The following is a 19,549-nucleotide window of genomic DNA, read 5'->3' on the forward strand; positions in this document are numbered from 1 at the left end:
TGCTGTGAATTCTATGAAAGACACTAGCATGGTTTTGCTGTAGGATCACTTATTAGGCATGTAAAAAGAATGGGCTCGCCTGCTCTGTCTACTTACTTTAATCTGAAAACAGGTTGAAACTCCCGAACAATGGATTTAATCAGTATCAACACAACAATATGGACTGTATGTCACAATTCACAGAATTCGTACGCTACAGGAATTCAGCGACAACATTCAAGTTACTGTAAATTGCAATCACCCAAAAATCCAACTCTGTTGAAGTGCAGTGTGTGGCAAAGGCCTGATTAACTTCCTGTCTCCAACTCCAGACAGTGGGAAAACCCTCACCTTTTTCAACTACGACTACAAGGGAGACTTCCAGACCGTGACGTTTGAGGGGCAGGAGATCAAGAAGATTTTCCATGGCAGTTTCCACAAGGTGAATATTTGGCTCTTATTTTCACAGTAGCGAGCTAACCTTATTTGAGACTTATTATTTCTTACTAAGGTAACTCCAATAATACAGCGAAGGAGAAACGATAATCTGTTATAGCGTTTTCATTTCTTTCTGCTTTTCACAATTTTGACTGGGAGGTAATCACTTCAGACCTCCAAACCTTCCAAAAAAGCCTTCCAAGGCTGTTCTACTGTATGTGTTTGCTGAAAAGCCATCGCTTACAAATTATAAAAAAAGCTTTAAATGTCAGCAAAGCAGAAACCATTCCAGCTGATGGGCCTGTTGTAGCCCCCCAGCTCCCTATGCAAAGCTCTGTGATGGTTCTCCTCTTTCGTTTTTATTTTAACAGACGTGGCTTCGCTTTCCAATCATATGCTCACGCATGGAAAAGCTGTGGTGTCTTCGGCTGTAGCATCTGAGCATTGTACACAGTCCGCCCCGGTTACATTGCATTACATTATCGCCATTTGGCAGACGCTCTTATCCAGAGCGACGTACAGTTGATTAGACTAAGCAGGAGACAATCCTTCCCTGGAGCAATGCAGGGTTAAGGGCCTTGCTCAAGGGCCCAACGGCTATGCAGATCTTATTGTGGCTACACCGGGATTAGAACCACCGACCTTGGGTGTCCCAGTCATTTACCTTAACCACTACGCTACAGGCCGCCCATAAGTTGAGCTGAGAGGCAGCGTGCAGAATAAACGTCCCGCCGTCCCCGGTCACATCGCTCAACTGCGCCTCCGTGCGACATTACTCCCGCTAAGCCAAGCAACAAATAAACGGCCGACAAATTAACGCTTTTGTAAACACCCGTAATTGGAAACGCTCCATGGTCATTTTGAGCACTTTATTGTGGTGCGTCAGCCTCGCACGCTTGGCCTGTTTGCAATATGAGAGCCTGTGGGGTTTTCACCTCCAGCTGCGAGGATGAGTAAAAAACCAAAGCGGGCCTCTGGTGAGATTTACGCTTATTTCGTTTCTTTTCGTTTGTGACAAGTTTCCGCCGATGCTTGTCATTCTTACTTTTTCTCTTCTTTAAAGAGAAACATTTTCATTGTTTGAAAAGAACTATGCTGTAAGGCAATATCATAGTGCTGGAAACGCCGTTGATAAACACTACAAGAAGACATAGGCCTATTGATTTTTGGGAACACTTTATATGTATTATTATTCGGCAGACTCCCTCATTCAGTGTAGCTTACTATGCCTGAGGTAATTATATTACTGCAAATACGACAGCATGTTACACTTATTAAAATAAGTAATACAATTAATATTTCATGGGTTTAATACACTTCAGATTAAAACAAGATGGCTAGCATTCTGCAAGTGGAAAACTGTGGGTTATATAAACACACGGTTAATCTGAACCTGACGGAACTGTTTATGCATGAAACTACTTTGCCATTTCAATTTGCTGCGTAAATTACACACCCCGCATATGAAAAGTCTGTCTCATTTTTGCTGCAGCCTTGAGGCTGGAACATCTGCACATATGATTTTGGCGAGCCGGTAATAAGAAACACGTTTACCGACTCCTACTGCGGCGAGACTGAGACTTCGGGTTTATCTGCGGGCAACTGAAACTTCTTTTCAAAATGTGAAACCCGTGCAGAGAAATTGGCATCACGAGTATCGCTGACCCCAAGAACAGCTCAAAGAAATGTTATGACAGCTTTTAAACAAACCCCTCGCTGAAAGAAATCCTGATAATATGCGCTGGAGGAGAGGAGGTCATCTCTATTTCTGCTGAGCTTTCTGCCACTGTTTCTTCCTAAAAAGGTGTGAGGCTCAAAGGAATCTGCTCCATTTGCCGTGTGCGATATCATCTCGACACTTGTAATGGGATTGTACTGGAGCAGAAATGAAGCGAAAGTGCTGACAGTGGTCCTCGTACATTAGCGCTTGAGCTTTGTCTCTCCCAGACGCATTTGATCTCAAGGTGCTGGTGTTATGGAGTCACTATGCTGACTCCACCTTTCCCTTTTTTTCTTCTGCCTGCTCGCTTAGCTTTTGTTCCAGATTTTTCACATTTTCTCACGATTTGGTTGCCAATTGTACCCTATCTATTCCAATTACTCGTGTTAACTGCCTAGGATACACCGTCTACGACCTTGTCCCCTGGTGGGCCCGGGGAGAGCTAATGATACGGAGAACAACACGTCTTCTCCAAGCCACATGCCCTCCATCCCGAGGTGATCGGAGGGCTGTTGTGTGCGGCGATCCTCCCTGCCGAGTCCCTCCCCCCACCCTCGGATTGGAGGGCCAATTACACCGATCCCATGAGAGCCGGCCAAACTCGGCTTTTGGCAGGACTGGGACACAAACCCCGGTCCTTTAGCCGTGCTCCTCGACTTTCCTATGTCAGAAGTCTTGAATTCACACACTCACGGCTATTTGAATATAGAATTCAGCTTAAAGAACTTAATTTATCAATCATCGGTTTCAGTACAGACTTACTTCTGCATTCTTGTTTGTGGCAATCGGCGAGAGCAATGAATGTCTTAGAATGTGGCCCTGGTATCGACAGTATATGAATCATGCTCCTGTGCATTGAGAATAATCGTTTGTTGCTCTCTCGAAAACCACTGGGAATTTGAGATCTAAAAAGCAAACAATTTAAGTGGCATATATTGCAGTGGGTTGAGGTGGGACGGGTTATACTTTCTGGGGATTTTGAAAATGTGATGTGTAGAATGGAATAGGCTAATTCATCAATTCATCATTTTGGCAATGGAATTACGCTCGGATTGTACAGGGAGCGATGTGACCAGCCAGCAGGGCTAAGTGAAAAAGGGCTCAACTGCTTCTTATTTCTCTCTTTGCCCTGGCTGGGATATCCATATGACGGGTGCTGATTTGTTAGATTGCCATTCTCAAAACTCACAAGCAAACACTGTAAAGCCCTCCATAGCCAATTTTACTATTATGTGCATTCTGATTTGATTGAAATACGTCCGATTAGAAAGGTATTATGTATTATTTATTCATTATTATTTATTTGGAGCCTGATTGCAGTTTCTCTGAATGTGAGAGAGATGAAAAATGGCAAGGCTGTGGCCTATGTCAGCATGCTGCTGTCTCTAGAACAAACTTAGATCTAGATCAGCGCCATTCCGACCATTCGCTTCACCACCTGATTTCACTCATGATTTACCTGCAGATTAATTAAGATAATTAGATAATTAGTGAAAGGCGGTGTAGCACACGGTGGTCTGCAGGTCGAGGAGTTGAGTAGCGCTGATCTAGAACAATCATTGTATTGAGGACAGTTCTGTCATAGTCCCTAGCTACAAACAGATACCCGCTAAACTATTAAAAATTGCAGTCAAAAATCCATTAACAGCTGAACAGATGTCATGTTTTAAATTACTTTTGATCTAACTTTCCTGGGAGTGCAATATGTAGGCCTACTTTATCTTGGGAAATCAATGCAGATATGGAAGGCGATATTTGGCCATTGTTTTATATTATAATTGGCTAGTGTAAATGTCATAGCTGCATTATGTATTTAATCCTCTTGTCATGCACACTGATCTTCAACCAAAAGGATATTGAAAATCTATGCATTTTTAAATTTTGATTTGTGTATGTATCATAATGATAATATTGATGTTAACTATGCTGTTTTTTAGAATAAGATTGAAATAATAACTTCATCTAACTAACTTGCCTACCAATATACCTTACCAATAAATAGCAAGGAGGTGTGTGTGTAACGTATCTAACTACATGTTGTCCCAAAGTTAACACGCTGGTGGAATAGTTCTGATACCAGAGAAAAAACTGTTTTGCCATCAAATCTTTTCAATAAGCATGCTTGCTGACATGCATGTTTGTTATTCTGTGAGATGCCACAGTTCCATGGTGTGAACATTGCAGAACAGGAAGTGGCTCTGTCACAGATTAATATATGCCTTATATGGTACATAACCACTATCAACATTTACATAATTTCTTTCCATATCATACATACAGTAAGCTATTTATGAAATCAAAGCACATTCAATTTCTGTAACAGTACATCAAATATGGTGCAAATACTGCATATCATACAGGTAGTTCTTATATCAACTATAAATTGTAGCAGGAGAGACAATGCACACACCGCACTCAAACTGATGTGTATACCATATGAAAGTGACAGTGGTCATGGACTTAGATATGAGCTGTAGCCTCATTTTGCCTTCCCACAGCTCCATGTGGCTATCAGCAAGACAACGGCCAAAGTGGTCATCGACTGTAAGATGATCGGAGAGAAGTCCATCAACGCTGCGGGGAACATCACCGCGGACGGGGTGGAGGTGCTTGGTCGGATGGTGCGCTCCCGCGGAAAGAGAGACAACTCTGCCCCAGTGAGTCTGTCTGAGGGGGCCTGGAGCCTAGACCAGTGGTCCTAACTCCTAGTCCTGTGGACCAGGAGTGAGGAGCACTGCTGTAGACCCAGCAAATTGTTAGCTCTGTATGATTAACACCAAAAGTTTGATCTCCCTTCCATTGAAGCAGAAACATTCAATTCAATTTTATTTGTATCATGCATTTTACATCGTCATAAAGGAGCTTTACAAAGAGCCCAGGCCTGAGACACCCTCAGAGCAAGCCTAGGGTGACAGTGGCAAAGGAAAACTCCCTGACTAACAGGAAGAAACCTTGAGCAGAACCAAGCTCAGAGAGGGAGCTCATCTGCTTCTGGCTGGCAATGGGCAAACAGTGAGTTTAACAGTAGTGTAATATATACATACATTTAATTATGAAATTAAATACATAATTATGCAAATAATAAATTATGCAAATGAAAGATTTGCAATTGGATGCATCTCTTTAATATTTATGGAGGGTGATGCTGACCACGCTGAACCATGCTGTTACCAGCCACACCGGTCCTCAGGCACATCTTTCTATGAATATTCATAAACTGCAATGCAGAAACAGACAGCCCTGCTAACCATAAATTCCTGTAGTTCAGAAGTAGAGAGGATAGACAGAATACATGACCTGAGCATCTTGCTAGTTGATCTATCTGTGCTAGGGCTCTCATTGACTCCATTGACTTTTGTTCTACAAAAGTTCCTGGACAAAATGTCCCTTGTGCCCTCAAGAGTGGTGGCAAAGAGGCTCGCTCAGACTGAATGTCACAACAGGAAATGAGGTGAAGCGCGGCCCTAGGGGGGAGTCCAGTAATGGGGGCTTGATGGATTGTCTGCACTTCATCAAGCAAAAGAAATGCGCTTCACAACTGGGAAATACTTGCTTTTCAACTTTTGAATGGAGAAATCAAAGTTATTATCTGTGCCTTAGTTCTCACTATGGGAGCAAAAGGAATTTAGGGGTATATTAGTTGATATTTTTAATTGTGCAGAGTGAATAACAATTAATTGTGTTCGAAGCACAGCCAGTATTTATTCCAATTCCAGTATTTTTGAGTAAAAACCTGTATAAATATATTCATAGAACTGAAATAAATATGCCACAGAATGCAATTAGCCCACTGTTACTAACTCACAATAGCACTGTGTGCTGCCAAGAATTCCTTGGTTGTTATATGAACAATCAGTATTCATCAAACAGGGTGTACGGCGAATTGCAGCAGATCATGTTTGCTGCTTGTGTGTGTGCGTGTGTGTGCATGCATGTGTTTGCGTAACTTTAAACAGGCTATTATGATGGACTCTTCAGTTTTTGTATTTGCAGACATAACTGTACCTTTCTGAATCATTTGGTGGACTGACATACTGAAGTACATACTCCATACTCACAGTGGTTGTTATGCTCTTTTATCCACAGTTCCAGCTGCAGATGTTTGACATCATCTGCAGCACCTCATGGGCCAGCCGGGACAAGTGCTGTGAGCTGCCAGGCCTGGTAGGGAGAACCCCGGTCTATGTTGCAGTCTATAACCATTCTATAACCTCTATTTGCTTCATCAGATGCTTCTACCATCAATATACAATCTCACTTAACTTCAACTTAGGCAGGGGTCACCAACCCTGTTCGTGGAGATCTACCAGCCTGTAGGTTTTCACTCCAACCCTACTTTGGCCCACCTGATTCTACCAGTTAACAGCTTGATGAGTTCTCTTGCTGTTGAATGAGTTGGGCTGTGTTATGGTTGGAGTGAAAACCTACAGGACGGTAGATCTCCAGGAACCGGGTTGGTGACCCCTGATCTAAGCGAATATTGATATCGCTGATGAAATAATTCAGTTATGTGAAAATAACCCAATATGCAAAACATCAATGGCTCAAAATAGTTTGTAGCTGCGGCTCCTGAGGATGCCAGAATCTACCTTGTTGTGAGCAAGTGCTCAATTTATCCAGTGCCACAAAATGTTGGGCAGCTTGAAACAACATCACCTCAGGAGGACACGTCACAGAAGCACCCAGTAGTCAGTGTCTGACAGCTGCACAGACACGCAATAACACAGCACTCAGAGTGAGCCCCAGAGCCGGTGTTATGCAGAGAGAACTGCATAAGCAATATCAACACACGCTTTGAGCAAACAAACACATCCTCTTGTATACTGGCAGTTGCTGTCATTGTCGGTGTACTGAGCTGTGTGACCCCTGTCACTTAGAGGTCTACTTTCTGGAACTGAGAAATGCTAACTTGATGGCTTTGACAGACTACAGCCCGGTCCTCACAGTGTGGGACACAAATCTGACAGTTTGACCGTTTTTATTTTGTAACAAAGGCACGTAATCTGTTTTTACATATTGGATCTTTCTCAGGTAAACCATTTTGTCTTATTTTGCGAGTACGGTAAAGCATTAGTTTCATCGTAAAAATGTCTACAACGATTTTAATGGTTGTTTTTTGTGAAAAATAATCTTTATTTTTAAGCATTAAGAAAACAGTACAGGGCATTACCCATAATCCTCCAAACGCTTTTTTCCAAGATAACATATCATAGTTTATGAGTTGAATGATAAATAAATTAGTTTATTATAGAAATAATGTACACGTATTTAGTAATGATATTTAGTAAACTGATTGCAAACTCAAGAGCGCCATACCATGGAGTCAAATGACTTATTAATGATAGTCTAGCAAAGCATGGATCCTACAGTCTGATGTTCAGACATGGAATAGGGTTAGTATCTATTTAGCTGTGGTGAGTCTATTGGGACATATTCTTTCATGGTAGAATTTATCAAATAGATTTTGTTTTATTTAATAGAACTTTTGTTTAGAAGCACCAAGGGATTACAAAGGATACTGATTGCAAGACAGCTGGTTAATGAGACCAAACTCCAGAAGACGGTCAGCTCAGGTCAAGATTCCTGGAAAGTATGGATAACAATAGTTGACATTCTCATAAGCAGTTCTCAAATTTCCCAGCCAAAATACTCAAACTGTGATCCCTGTACAGGTGTGTGTAACTGGAAGATTATGTTATGAGGCTTATAATATAAAGAAAAAACCTGCATAATGGAACACAACTTCTCTTGTATCTTGCATTTTAAGATACTATACAAAGGATTTTAGCCAACTCTTAATGTCTATCCTCCTGATGTTTCCATAAGTATGTAGACTGCTACAATTTCAAGAATATTATGGTAAATCATAGAAATTGATTATGCAGATATACTGTAGATCCAAAGTGAAATGTTAATGTTTGTATTCCGTACTCAATATAATCTTGGAGCCTGTGAAGGAAGATTACATTTTCATAAAATGTGCTTCATGGAACAAGATTTGCTGGATGAAGGCGACTTCGCTTGTCAGTCTTATAACCTATAATGCTTGAATATGACTAAATTCTACTCATCGGCGAGGATGTGCTTTGTTGATGCTGTAGGTGGGGGGTCCAGCTGTGTGCGGTCATTCAAGTAAACTCAAATATTGACCTGTAACATAATGGCTTCATCTCGCCAGAACCAGTCATATTACAGGAAACCTCACAAAGTGTTATCTTTGAAACGGGTGATCGGAAATAGTCAAATCAGACACAGATGTTCCACTGGCTCCCTTAAGCTGGCAGTTTCAGACACATTTTAAATGTTCGTTTGTCAATCCAAATACGTGTGATTTCAGACTCCAACTGAGTGCTATTTGAGTCTATTCCAGTAGTAAAGGAGATTACTTATTTGATTAAAGACTTGATTTGTATTAGACTGTCAGATGACATCAGTGTATGCTGAAAATGCGGGCGCCTGGTCACTGAAACTGTCCAAATGGCAAGACTGCCGTTTGTTCAGATAAGTGTGGGAAAACTATGGAAGAACTTAAAACATGCTTTGAATATGTTTTGATCTTAATCGGTCAAGAAGATGGCTGTACTTAAAAGAAAAAATAGAATTTTACTGAAAGGGTGGAACAAAAATTTTGTGCAGGAATCCTTGTAAGTGTACTGACATCAAATGTGTCTTCATCTTTAAAAAGTCTCACAGAAATGATTCATTAATGTGGAGTGCAATGACAAACACCACACAAAGGAATTTGAAACACTATCCTGTTCTACATTTAAAAATCAAAGTAGTTCACAGATTTTTTATAGTTTTTCTTATTGCCTTGGTGAGAAAAATTACCTGAAAAAATCTGAAATGAAAGTGAAAGAAGCTCATTATCCAAACATTATACTAATTATGTGAAGCCTGCGGCGCTAGTTCAGGCAGACGACTCGAGAAGCACCGCTTTCTCACAAATAAACTATATAAACCGCCAACCTTACCTGTTCAGGCCCGTGCTCATTGAGCTTGCTGTACTGTCACACTGTGCAGCCTGCTAGCTGTTGCTGTATGGTTGGACCTGCTCTGGAAATCATGCTAAAGCTTCTCTGCTGCCTGGTTCATTCTGCATGCTAAAGCTGTAGCGCTGCCTGGCTCTTTCTGCTGCATTGCTCATTTTGGTATGCTGGCACTCCTGTGCTGTCATTTCTCATATTGCGTGCCATTGCCGCATTGGCTAGCTGCATTTGCTTGAATTATCCTGTTTATTCCTGAAGCATGCCTCATGGCTTGGGAGTGATAAGAGGCAGAGCCTTGATGCCAAAGTTTGCATTTCCATTAAACGTGAATAAATATTGCTTAATTCATCATGAGTTGTCTGACTGAGCTACTGCTGCTTCTACAACTACTACTATCATTACTACTACTGCTACTACTTCTACAGTTACTGCTACTGCTACTGCTACTGCTACTACTACTACAGTTACTGCTACTGCTGCTACTATTACTATTACTATTACTACAACTACTACTACTGCTACTACTACTGCTACTGCGGGGCGGCCTGTAACATAGTGGTTAAGGTACATGACTGGGACCTGCAAGGTTGGTGGTTCGATCCCCGGTGTAGCCACTATAAGATCTGCACAGCCCGCATTGCTCCAGGGGAGGATTGTCTCCTTAGTCTAATCAACTGTACGTTGCTCTGGATAAGAGCGTCTGCCAAATGCCGTTAATGTAATGTGCTGCTGCCACTACCACTGCTGCTAATAATAATAATTCTAATTATTATTATTATATATCACTTGCACATAAAATAATGATAATAGTGATATCTGGTGTTATTCATACAACTGGCTGTGGCAGTTTGAGTGCCCTTAATTATACAGAAGGGGAAGTACCAGTTACAGCTTCTTATCACTGTTGCTGAATGATTACAATATACACTTTAACTATATTCATAAATCCATTGCCAAGATCCATAAAATGTTATCCTGCTCACCGATATCAGTGTTATTAAGGATAAGATGCTTTATGTGCTCTGGCTATCCAGAGAAAGGACAGGAGATGGTGATTAGCTGTAAGCAGTGGATGTTAGCTAAAGCCATACGAGATTTACCTGAACCTGTTTGGACAGGCAGTGTTGATTTATGAGCAAAAACTTTCAAAGGGAATAACAAACTTTGCATAAACTTTCACATCAGAGAGCTTTTTCAAGATTAGGGACTATAGCAGACTATAGCAGTTGCGCTCTGATCAGTATTTTTTATCCATTCAGTAACAGCAAGGGTTATTCCCAGTGGAAGTTGTTCACTGTTAATCTTACTAGAGTCGTGTGTCATGTGGACTAGAACAGTCTGAATATGGAATTTATTTTTATGGATCCGTTAGCACATCTTGTGAAGAATCAGTTCCTGCAAAATACTTAAAAGTGCACACCGCTGTTTCCCTGCCAAGTTGTTCTGCTATTAAGAGTATGCCTCCATTGGAGTGCTGCTTTTGACTGGAACTTTAAACAAGTAATTCAACATGATGTCTGAGAAGCAAATGAAGTTCATTTTCCAACAATACCTTTCAGCACTAAAGACATTTTCTGGGAATTGCCTAGAGGCATAATTTTGTCTCCTGAGTGACAAATACAGATGAGATACTTACTTTAAGAGGATCAGAAATTGTACAGTCACTGCGGAATAGTGAGGTTTTTCAAATATCGTTTTCTTAAAAGTTCTCATTGGCAGATTTCCACTATTCGTTCAGCTTGATGACATACATGCTCTTCATTGTAAAATAAATCAGTTACAAGTTATTACAATGCCATGTACAGTCCATCAAGCAGTGAGGGAATGATAATGGCCAGGAAAGACAGGAATAGCATGTCTATCTTGGGCCTGCTAAGACCATTGTGCCTGCACTTCAGCTTTTTGTCCCAGGCAATCACTTTCAAGGCCCACTTTTTGTTGGCTGACAGCTGGCTGTTGTTGTAATTTTCTAAACTTTGATTTGATTAACTCATTTTGAGGGTTTCAGTGGTTAAGAGAGCGCCATCAATCGCGTTGAGTTGAGTAGCCCATCGTGCTGGATTCCTGAGCCTCTGAGTAAAGCATGTGTATTTATGTGTGCATACGTGTGTGTGTGTGTCTACTGTGCAGTATTTAGTGCCTTGTGCCCTAAAATGGATATGACGTGCGGATTGTTATGTTTTTACAGAGAGTGGAAGCGGACTGTCCGGCCATGCCCCATGCCTGCACCTGCACCCAGGATAGCAAAGGGCCTACTGGACCTTCTGGACCACCTGTAAGAAACTCCTGCTCCGTCTTCAACTAGCACGGCCTACTAACAGGGCTACTGACAAGACCAATCTTATGACTGCCTCTCAAAAGACATACATCACATCATCTTTGTGATGTCTTCTGTAAAATGCGCTATGCACATAAAATTGAATTGAATTGAATTGAAAACACCAGATAACCACATAGGTGGCTACTGTTTTTAAGACAAACAATTTAGTGAGTATAATATCAGTATTAATTGTAATATTGATGTTATTGTTATTTATTTATCCGTATAGCTGATAACATTAGGCAGAGAGACCTGAAAATTATTAGCAGGACAGCACAACATACCTTTACAGTTCATTAACTGTTGTGTATGCCCATTGGTAAAATGGAAATGAAAAATTCTAAAATGCAAAAACCGTATGTAATGTGAAAAAAGCACTGAGATCAGAGACAAGTGCAAACTGTTGCAGAGAGACTGCGGTGATACTCCGTTTAATGACACGCCTGTACGTTTTACTTGAGCCGTCACTGATGGAAGACTGGGAAATTGAGAAGGAAATGTGCTGGAAAAGATGGCGGGTCAGCACATTCGGGGAACGCTGCAGGTAGAACTTGATACAAATACGGCTGATTTAAATAAATGAGCTCGCTGGAAAGGCACTGTCGCGGGAAAGGGGCAGAAAACACACTTCGGGAGCAGGGAAGGCCACACTGTGTAAACTTGGCGATGTTTGAAAAAGTAATTACACGGGTATCGATTTATCAAAGCAAATTAGTCTCCTCCTTCCTGTCTGTGCCCATATGTTTCCACATCCTCACCGAGCCCTCTCCTCCTGTTAGACATCTCGTTTGTAGTCCCGGACGGGGTGAATTTTCGCCACCTTTAATCGCACGTCAGGGTGCCTGTCAGTCATCGCTGCTGGAAACCGCCACTTAACCCCTAATGACCGTCTCAACAGCTGAACTTCAGTGAATACACAATGAGCCCTGTAGTATCAGTGTGGGTTGTTGGCTATTCTGTTTCCTCCTATAGTACATACTTCTTTTGATGAGGTATGTGCATTTGGATATAACAACCAGTTTTGTCGAGCCCGTTTAGCGTGTTTCGTGTCACTTTATAAGTAGTTTTTTAAAAACTTCTCCTTGTTTTGAAAGTACCAGGTCCACCCTGTCCATGAATTGCCAATGTAAAATATTATTGCAGACAACCCCAATATAGGGGAGTGTTGTATAAGGTGTGTACACTAATCCTGGTTTCGTAATTCCGTCCTCATTTACCCGTAGAGCTTAGTCTTGGAATCAGACTCCAGAGTGCCCTTGGGGGAGTAATTAAAGCGAGCCCCCAAACAGGAAGAAGGCCAAGAGGCCGAACACCCGTGGCATTCAGCGCAGGAGCCCGCACAGGTCACCGCTCGCAGCTGGCTGGCTTTTATTCCCCAACTGTCTGATGAGCGGAGAGCGCTTTTACAGGCCCCCGCAAAGTATAGTCACAGCGGAAGAAACGCACAAGTTCACATTCACGAGAGTGCTCAGACACAGCCCCTGCTGCCAACAAACACAAACTTGCACTTGCAACCCCCCCCCCCGCATGCCTTTGGTTGTGGCCATTTGAACCAATGTTCAACTAATGAGCTTGAATTATTGTACAGCTATACAATGTTTTGGTACAGTGTCGGCCCATGAACTGTATATTTTGAAACCTGAATTTAAGGAATATAAACCCAGGCAGAGGGTGAGTCAACATGTCAGTGAGCCTTTTTCAATGATAGGAAGGATAATGGTCAATGGTCTTGTAACAATGTTTTAACACGAAAATCTTACCTATGTACCTTGTTCTAACTGACAATTTTGACAAGGATGAGTTAGTGTCATAAATATCTTGTTTATAGGGCACTAAATATACTAAAGATATTTTACATGAAAATACTGTTTAAAAGTGTGAAGAAATTCAAAATATAAAAGGTTGTAATTGCATGGAACCCATTCATTTTGGTATCTTTGAAGCTCAATATCTCAAAAGCGCTCAGAACCCAGACAGAACCTTAAATTCCAAGGTCACAAAATACTGTAAATACAATCTAGTTCAAAGGGATCTGGAAGTGCTCTAGGCCTTGTTTAAAACGTTGGTAATGACAGGTCTTGTTTTTACAGGTTACTTGTCAAGGATTCTGCCCTGCGGTCTCTGGCCCTGTCCTAGAATTTCACAAAGTTCACAAAGACGTGATTGGCTTTTCACATCTGCGGTTAATTGCCACTGCAGTCAGAGTGATGCGTGCGCGTGTGCTTGTGTTGCAGGGTGGCCCAGGAATCAGGGGAGTGAGAGGGGATCGAGGAGAACAGGGACTTGTGGTACAGTATACCCCGCATCAACCTCACTGTTTATATAAGTATCTGATATACGGGGCTCACCCAGCGCTTGGACCCCACAACATTTTCCACAACATTTCCAAAAACACCACAGCGAACCACAATTCTTCGACACATATTCTGTAGTTTTTTTTTTGTTGTGGTCTTTGCTCTCCTTGCCTGATGCCCTCAGGATAGTCCATTAAAGCTCCACCACAGGAGAAGCTGTCTCGCTCTCATTAAATCAGATTTGAATTTGAGTGTTTGTAGTTTCTTTCTTTCCTTCTCGCTGTTTTAACCAGTAGCGCATTCCTCCGTCCCCCCTGGCCTGTTCACAGAACAGCTAGAAATGCGTAATGGTGCGTGCAGAATATATTGTTTAGAGTTACGAATGAACAAATCAGACTCGGATGCTACCTAATTTCAATTGCATGCATAATGGGAGAAACGATTTTTCCTAAGCGGTCTTATGTAATCTTCATGGTAATGATTGCTTCCCAGGCAGACCATGCAGGCGGCCTGTGGCCATTCTTTTTATCCTCATGAATTTTGCATTTATTGGAGAAGCATGTAATTCAGGCAGGGGCTGGGAAGGGAACCTATTGGTCCGCCGTTCACAGTGGAGCCTGAGAATAACCGTAAACCGCATTCTAAACAAATTCTGTCGCAAATAAGGCTGTTTATATACACTCACTGAGCGCTTTATTAGGAACACCTGTACACTTACTTATTCATGCGATTGTGTAATCAGCCAATCGTGTGGCGGCAGTGCAATGCATAAAATCATGCAGGGTCGGGAGCTTCGGTTAATGTTCGCATCAACCATCGGAATGAGGGAAAAATTGATCTAAGTGACTTTGACTGTGGAATGATGGTTGGTGCCAGACAGGGTGGTTAACCACACATTACAACAGTGGTATGTAGAAGAGAAGACAAGTCAAAAGACGAGTCTAATAAATACCTAATAAAGTGCCCACTGGGTGTATATTTCCATCCAGAAACAAAAAGATAGCCAAACAGTGTTAAGGACTGTGATGGAAATGGAATCTCCTTTTTTGCTTTGCTGACTTTCACCTCCGTACCTTTTCTGTTGCCATGAGCTCAATGACATGTGCTTGATCTTTTGATTTCTTAAATTTATTAGGGACCTCAAGGCTCTACTGGTGACATGGGGCCTCCAGGACCACAGGGACCTCCCGGCCCCCAGGGCCCCAGCGGATTGTCTATTCAGGGGGCTCCGGTAAGACCCTTGCTTCCCCATGTGTCGCCTACATGGACTTAAAGGTAGAATAGGTCATTTCGGACTTCTAATGGTCAAGAATTGCAGCAACAAACACCCTCAAACCACAACACTGTTTATCTCCCTTCTCTGTGAATGTGCTGATGTTGAACTACCATTGGCTGTGGCAATTAGAACCAATTTTCAACCAATGAGCTTGACCTATTGTACAGCTGTACAATGTTCTGGTACAGAGTGTCGGACTATAAAGGACTATAAACACAGAGGGTGGGCCAACATGTCAGGGAGCCTTTTTCAATGATAGGAAGGGATTTACAATGGTCTTGTAACAATGTTTTAACACACAAATCTTACCTTTGAGTTGCCACAGGTCTTTTTCGGTTATACCTACAATGTCATAATGTTGGTTCGTAAATAAATTGTGAATATAATAGAATTATATTCTCTTAACTGTATTATTGTATTTGCAATCATATATTATACAAAGTTGTTCTCATTTCCAGAATATGTATACATCTGTACTCCTTGTTCATGACTCATATATCATTGCTAGTTGGTTTTTATTCTATTCCCTTTTTCCCTTTGTAATAAAGAGTAGGTTTTTTAGAAAAATTGATGGATAGGACAAGGGTTTCAAGGGAAAAAATAACATTATTATACTGACAGTATAGCTTGTTAAAGTGAGTCAAAAATTGTTTATAATACTTTACACACCAGTAAAATACCTGCAGACTCTTAAGACAGCACTATTCTACGCAAATTACTATACCATTTTCTTTGGTGATATGTTTCATTGAACATTCAATGAAATTTGCTGAAGATTCAGATTTGCAGAGGTGCTTTAAAATGGTCTGGAGTTAGAGTATTACAGGTACCCTGGTACAACTGAAATGTATGATCTTTGAACAATAAAACAGCAAAAGTTGCTGGTTGAAATTCTGAAGAAAGAAAATCAAGGTTAACAGAAACCTGTTTGGCTGCACTAAAATGGTTAGGTTTGCTAAATGTAAACAAGTTGGCCTTATCAAGGGACTGTGTCTGATTTGTTTATTTAAATGACGGAACAAAGATTACCATAGCCTCGGGTGAAATACACTCAAGTATGTGATTCTAAACTTTATGCACTGGTTGGAAGGTAATTGTAATACAGGCCCATGCCATTGATGTCTTTCAGTGAATGACCTTAGGTGGCCTTCTGATAGAACTCAAGTTCTCTCTTTTGTGTGCCCAAGAAGAAACTATTAAAAGTTTGAAAGGAGGGTCAGTCATAAAATGGAGCTGATAAGGCTTTCTTTCTCTCTTTCAGGGGTTGCCTGGGGAGAAAGGAGAGAAAGGCGAGGTTGGCGCGCAGGGACTTCAGGTAAAATCTGCTCTTGGGGTATTTCCTGTTGGGTTTTTTGCAGACGGAAGGAGGACAAACAAAGACTCATCTGAGAAACAAAGAATCTGATCGTTGTGACGTGCACCTCATAAACAAGTGGAATGCCTTAAATAGGTTAAATTGGTTAATCCAGGCCTCATCATCATAAATCCCAATCGGTCACTGTTATACGTAGGGTACCCTAATATTTCTACTCGCATTTCTACTCTAATCACCCACATGATGCTCAAATTTCAGTTGCATTCTCAAACTAGAGCATATACTAGATCAGGGATGGTCGACTCTGCTCCTGGAGAGCCGATATGTTTGCAGGTTTTTGCTGCCGTCACTTACCCTGGCACTACCAGCTAATCAGCCACATGCACCATGACCGATTCACTCGTAAATGAGACCACAGTTAGAGCAACACACAGCTCCCCCGGTCGCCTGCAGTAAAGGGTACAAAAAATGAAGAAAACCGTGACAGAATGTCCACTTGTAAAATAAATAAATCATTACAAAATTATAAGGAGAGGGCAGTGTGCCGCAGTCCACACTGAACGTACGACAGTTTGCCGTGAAATACGATAACTCAGGAGTCTTTGTACAATAATTTGGTTTTCGGCATCTGGCAACGCTGATTTGGTAATTAATGCGGTCGGCTCTCTAGCGGGAGCGGGAGATACGGTGGCAGAAAGCTGGGGTGACTCGCTTCGCCATGGGGTGTCTTTTTCACACCGAGGAAACAGACGGGGAACCCCTCGATGATGCCTGTTTAATGGAGTCAGTCAGATGTGAAAATCATTATGAATTCCAGCCATTATTAATTACTGAAAACAGCTACAAAGGAGGCGGCATAATTAACAACCTCCAGCAGACGCGCAAGAAGCAGGGAGCTCTCGCTCATCGTTATTACCATAGTCACCAAGCGGCTAAGGTTCCTATCTGAGAATTGGAATCTTTCTCTTTTGTCCTTTTGTGTGGAAAGAAAGGTTTTTCAAGGCAATAGGGTTCTTCTGGGTTCACTCAAGGCCTTTTATGTTGGCCGTTCATTACTGTGCTGCCTTAAGAATAAGTTCCCTGGTCATTAAAACCATCTTTTCTTTTTTTGTGTGTTACAAAATGCCTGGGGTGACAGAAGGTAGTGTTTGCTTTGTGACATGAGCTGGGTTCATTTACTGCGAACACAAATATAGAAACATTAGATAACATTGATATTCAAGTCTTTGCTTAACCTATCATACAGTCGATAGCATGACATATTTGGAGTGAAAACATTGTCTCCATTCAAACATTTTTAACTAGAAAAAAATTTAAGCAAACTTCTCCTTTCAAGACAAATCTTGTCAATCAGGCTTGAAGCTCCACGTCTCCATTTAACGATAAAAAAACCATGGTGTAATTTCAGTTTCCCCTCTGCCTTTATCTGCATTGCTAGAAGCAAATGTTTCTGCACACGCAGAGCGAGTAGATTAATAGGTCGCATTAGCTGTTTTAGTTCAGCTCAAGAGAGCTCAGTTCTGCGGGACATTTCCCATACAATGTAAAACAGGGAGTCTAGACAGAGCGGACATTTTTCGTTTTCCGTAGATGGCTGGTAGAAGGGTTCCCGGTTTCCCCTGCTAGAACAACATGCCCTCTTGACGGTTTGCCAGTGTACACAGACGCCTCGGCAAAGCTGGAAACGTACTGCTCCACATCCCTCGCGAAGTGTGCGTGCGGACCCAAGAAAACCGCACATTAGAGCGGAATCGGACACATCGCTGGAGTGTCGCTTCGGCGAGGATCAGGTTGTGCGTATTTTAGTTTGGCTGGCCGGGTCCTGTCCCCATCAGCAAGGAAAGCAGCTGTGGAGCATGAGGAAATCATTTGGAGAATAATCTAGAAGCCGCTGCCCATGCGTTTTAAGGACAACGGAACCACAGCCACGATGCCGTCAGGGCTTATGTGGCCTCTACCCACCATTTCAGACACAGCCATAAGATTCTTTGTGTCTGACAGCGTGCGTGTGTACATGCGTGTGCGTAAAATCAACTGCTTTTCCTTCCCACCACATAAGTCTCCACATCTTTAACATAATATTACTAACACTTACATTCAATCAGCATTCAGGGCAGTAAATACAGAAAAACCCCAGCACAGATACTATCACATTCAGATTCACGTTCAAATTTAGACAGCCAAATATATGTGACTTTAGGCAGTGAACACAGTTCATGGTCTTCATTTAAACCTCTTTACTTCAAAAAATATTTTGCATGTGCACGAAATACAACTTCCTGAGCCGGATTTCTCGGTTTTAACGGGTCATTTATCTGCAGTGACCGTAGTGGTTTGGCTGGTGGTAAATGCACATCGTCTAATGCAATGAAAATATAACTCTTGCCCTAGAAGCCCCAGATCTGCCACTGCCTCATATTTCACGGACTAGGCCTGTGCACCAAGCTGACAGGGTGAATTTCCAAACGTTAAAGGTTTAGGAGAAAGTTAATCACGATTCACCTTCCCAAAACGTAAAACTCCTACAATATCATTCCTTTAATGATACTTAGATTAGGTGTACAGGGTATAGAACTGAGATTCTATTATGGGTTCCAATTCATTTGCATGCTAAATGTGTTCTTTGTTTTTTTGACTGATTACCTTAAAATTACCAATCTTCCTTTGGTGCAGTTTCCCTGTTATTATTACACTGTTAATAATAAGTCAAATAATTAATAAATCATTTTAAACAGCAGAGAGGGGAAATAAGCAGGAAAATATCATAATATTGTAAAAGTCTTTTAACCCTTTGTTTTCTATGCTTGGTGTTTTAAGGGTGTTCCTGGATCTACTGGGTCTATGGGACGGGATGGCTCACTCGGACAGAGGGTAAGAGCGGGCTCTGTTTCCTTCCCTGCCCTCCCAGGCAAGACCCAAAGCCAAGCTGTGGCCCCTATGAAGGGAACCGAAATAAACTTTGTGTTGGTGTTGAACTCACCACATGAGCTCACTGCATCCCCGCTGATCTCTTTTTACAGTACGTCCACAAATGTTGCCAAAAGCCTTCGCTACATATCTCTTGGATTTCACCGGGTCTCGCTTCTTACCCAACGCATTGTTTATAGTCTACTCAGTGTATCTCCTCTTTTTCTGTTCTTTCGATTAGAGATGGTTTTCATGACAGGCGGGGTTACATTAAGGTGAAGGGTTCATAGGACGCTACAGTTATGATGCTA

At 41.7% G+C, this 19,549-nt stretch overlaps 1 protein-coding gene across 3 annotated transcripts in view; it reads left to right on the forward strand.

The window, feature by feature from the left end:
• The window catches only part of col14a1a (collagen, type XIV, alpha 1a), a 121,087-nt gene that overhangs the window by 80,362 nt on the left and 21,176 nt on the right, over positions 1 to 19,549 (forward strand). For all 3 annotated transcript variants that reach the window (XM_061247041.1, XM_061247049.1, XM_061247058.1), the window contains exons 33-40: positions 312 to 421; positions 4,636 to 4,794; positions 6,224 to 6,301; positions 11,315 to 11,401; positions 13,681 to 13,734; positions 14,876 to 14,971; positions 16,278 to 16,331; positions 19,149 to 19,202. In XM_061247041.1, coding sequence (XP_061103025.1) covers positions 312 to 421; positions 4,636 to 4,794; positions 6,224 to 6,301; positions 11,315 to 11,401; positions 13,681 to 13,734; positions 14,876 to 14,971; positions 16,278 to 16,331; positions 19,149 to 19,202 — 692 coding nt within the window. The remainder of the gene's footprint in view (positions 1 to 311; positions 422 to 4,635; positions 4,795 to 6,223; positions 6,302 to 11,314; positions 11,402 to 13,680; positions 13,735 to 14,875; positions 14,972 to 16,277; positions 16,332 to 19,148; positions 19,203 to 19,549) is intronic.

Source organism: Conger conger, chromosome 1 (genome assembly GCF_963514075.1).
Source record: "Conger conger chromosome 1, fConCon1.1, whole genome shotgun sequence".
NCBI lineage: Eukaryota > Metazoa > Chordata > Actinopteri > Anguilliformes > Congridae > Conger > Conger conger.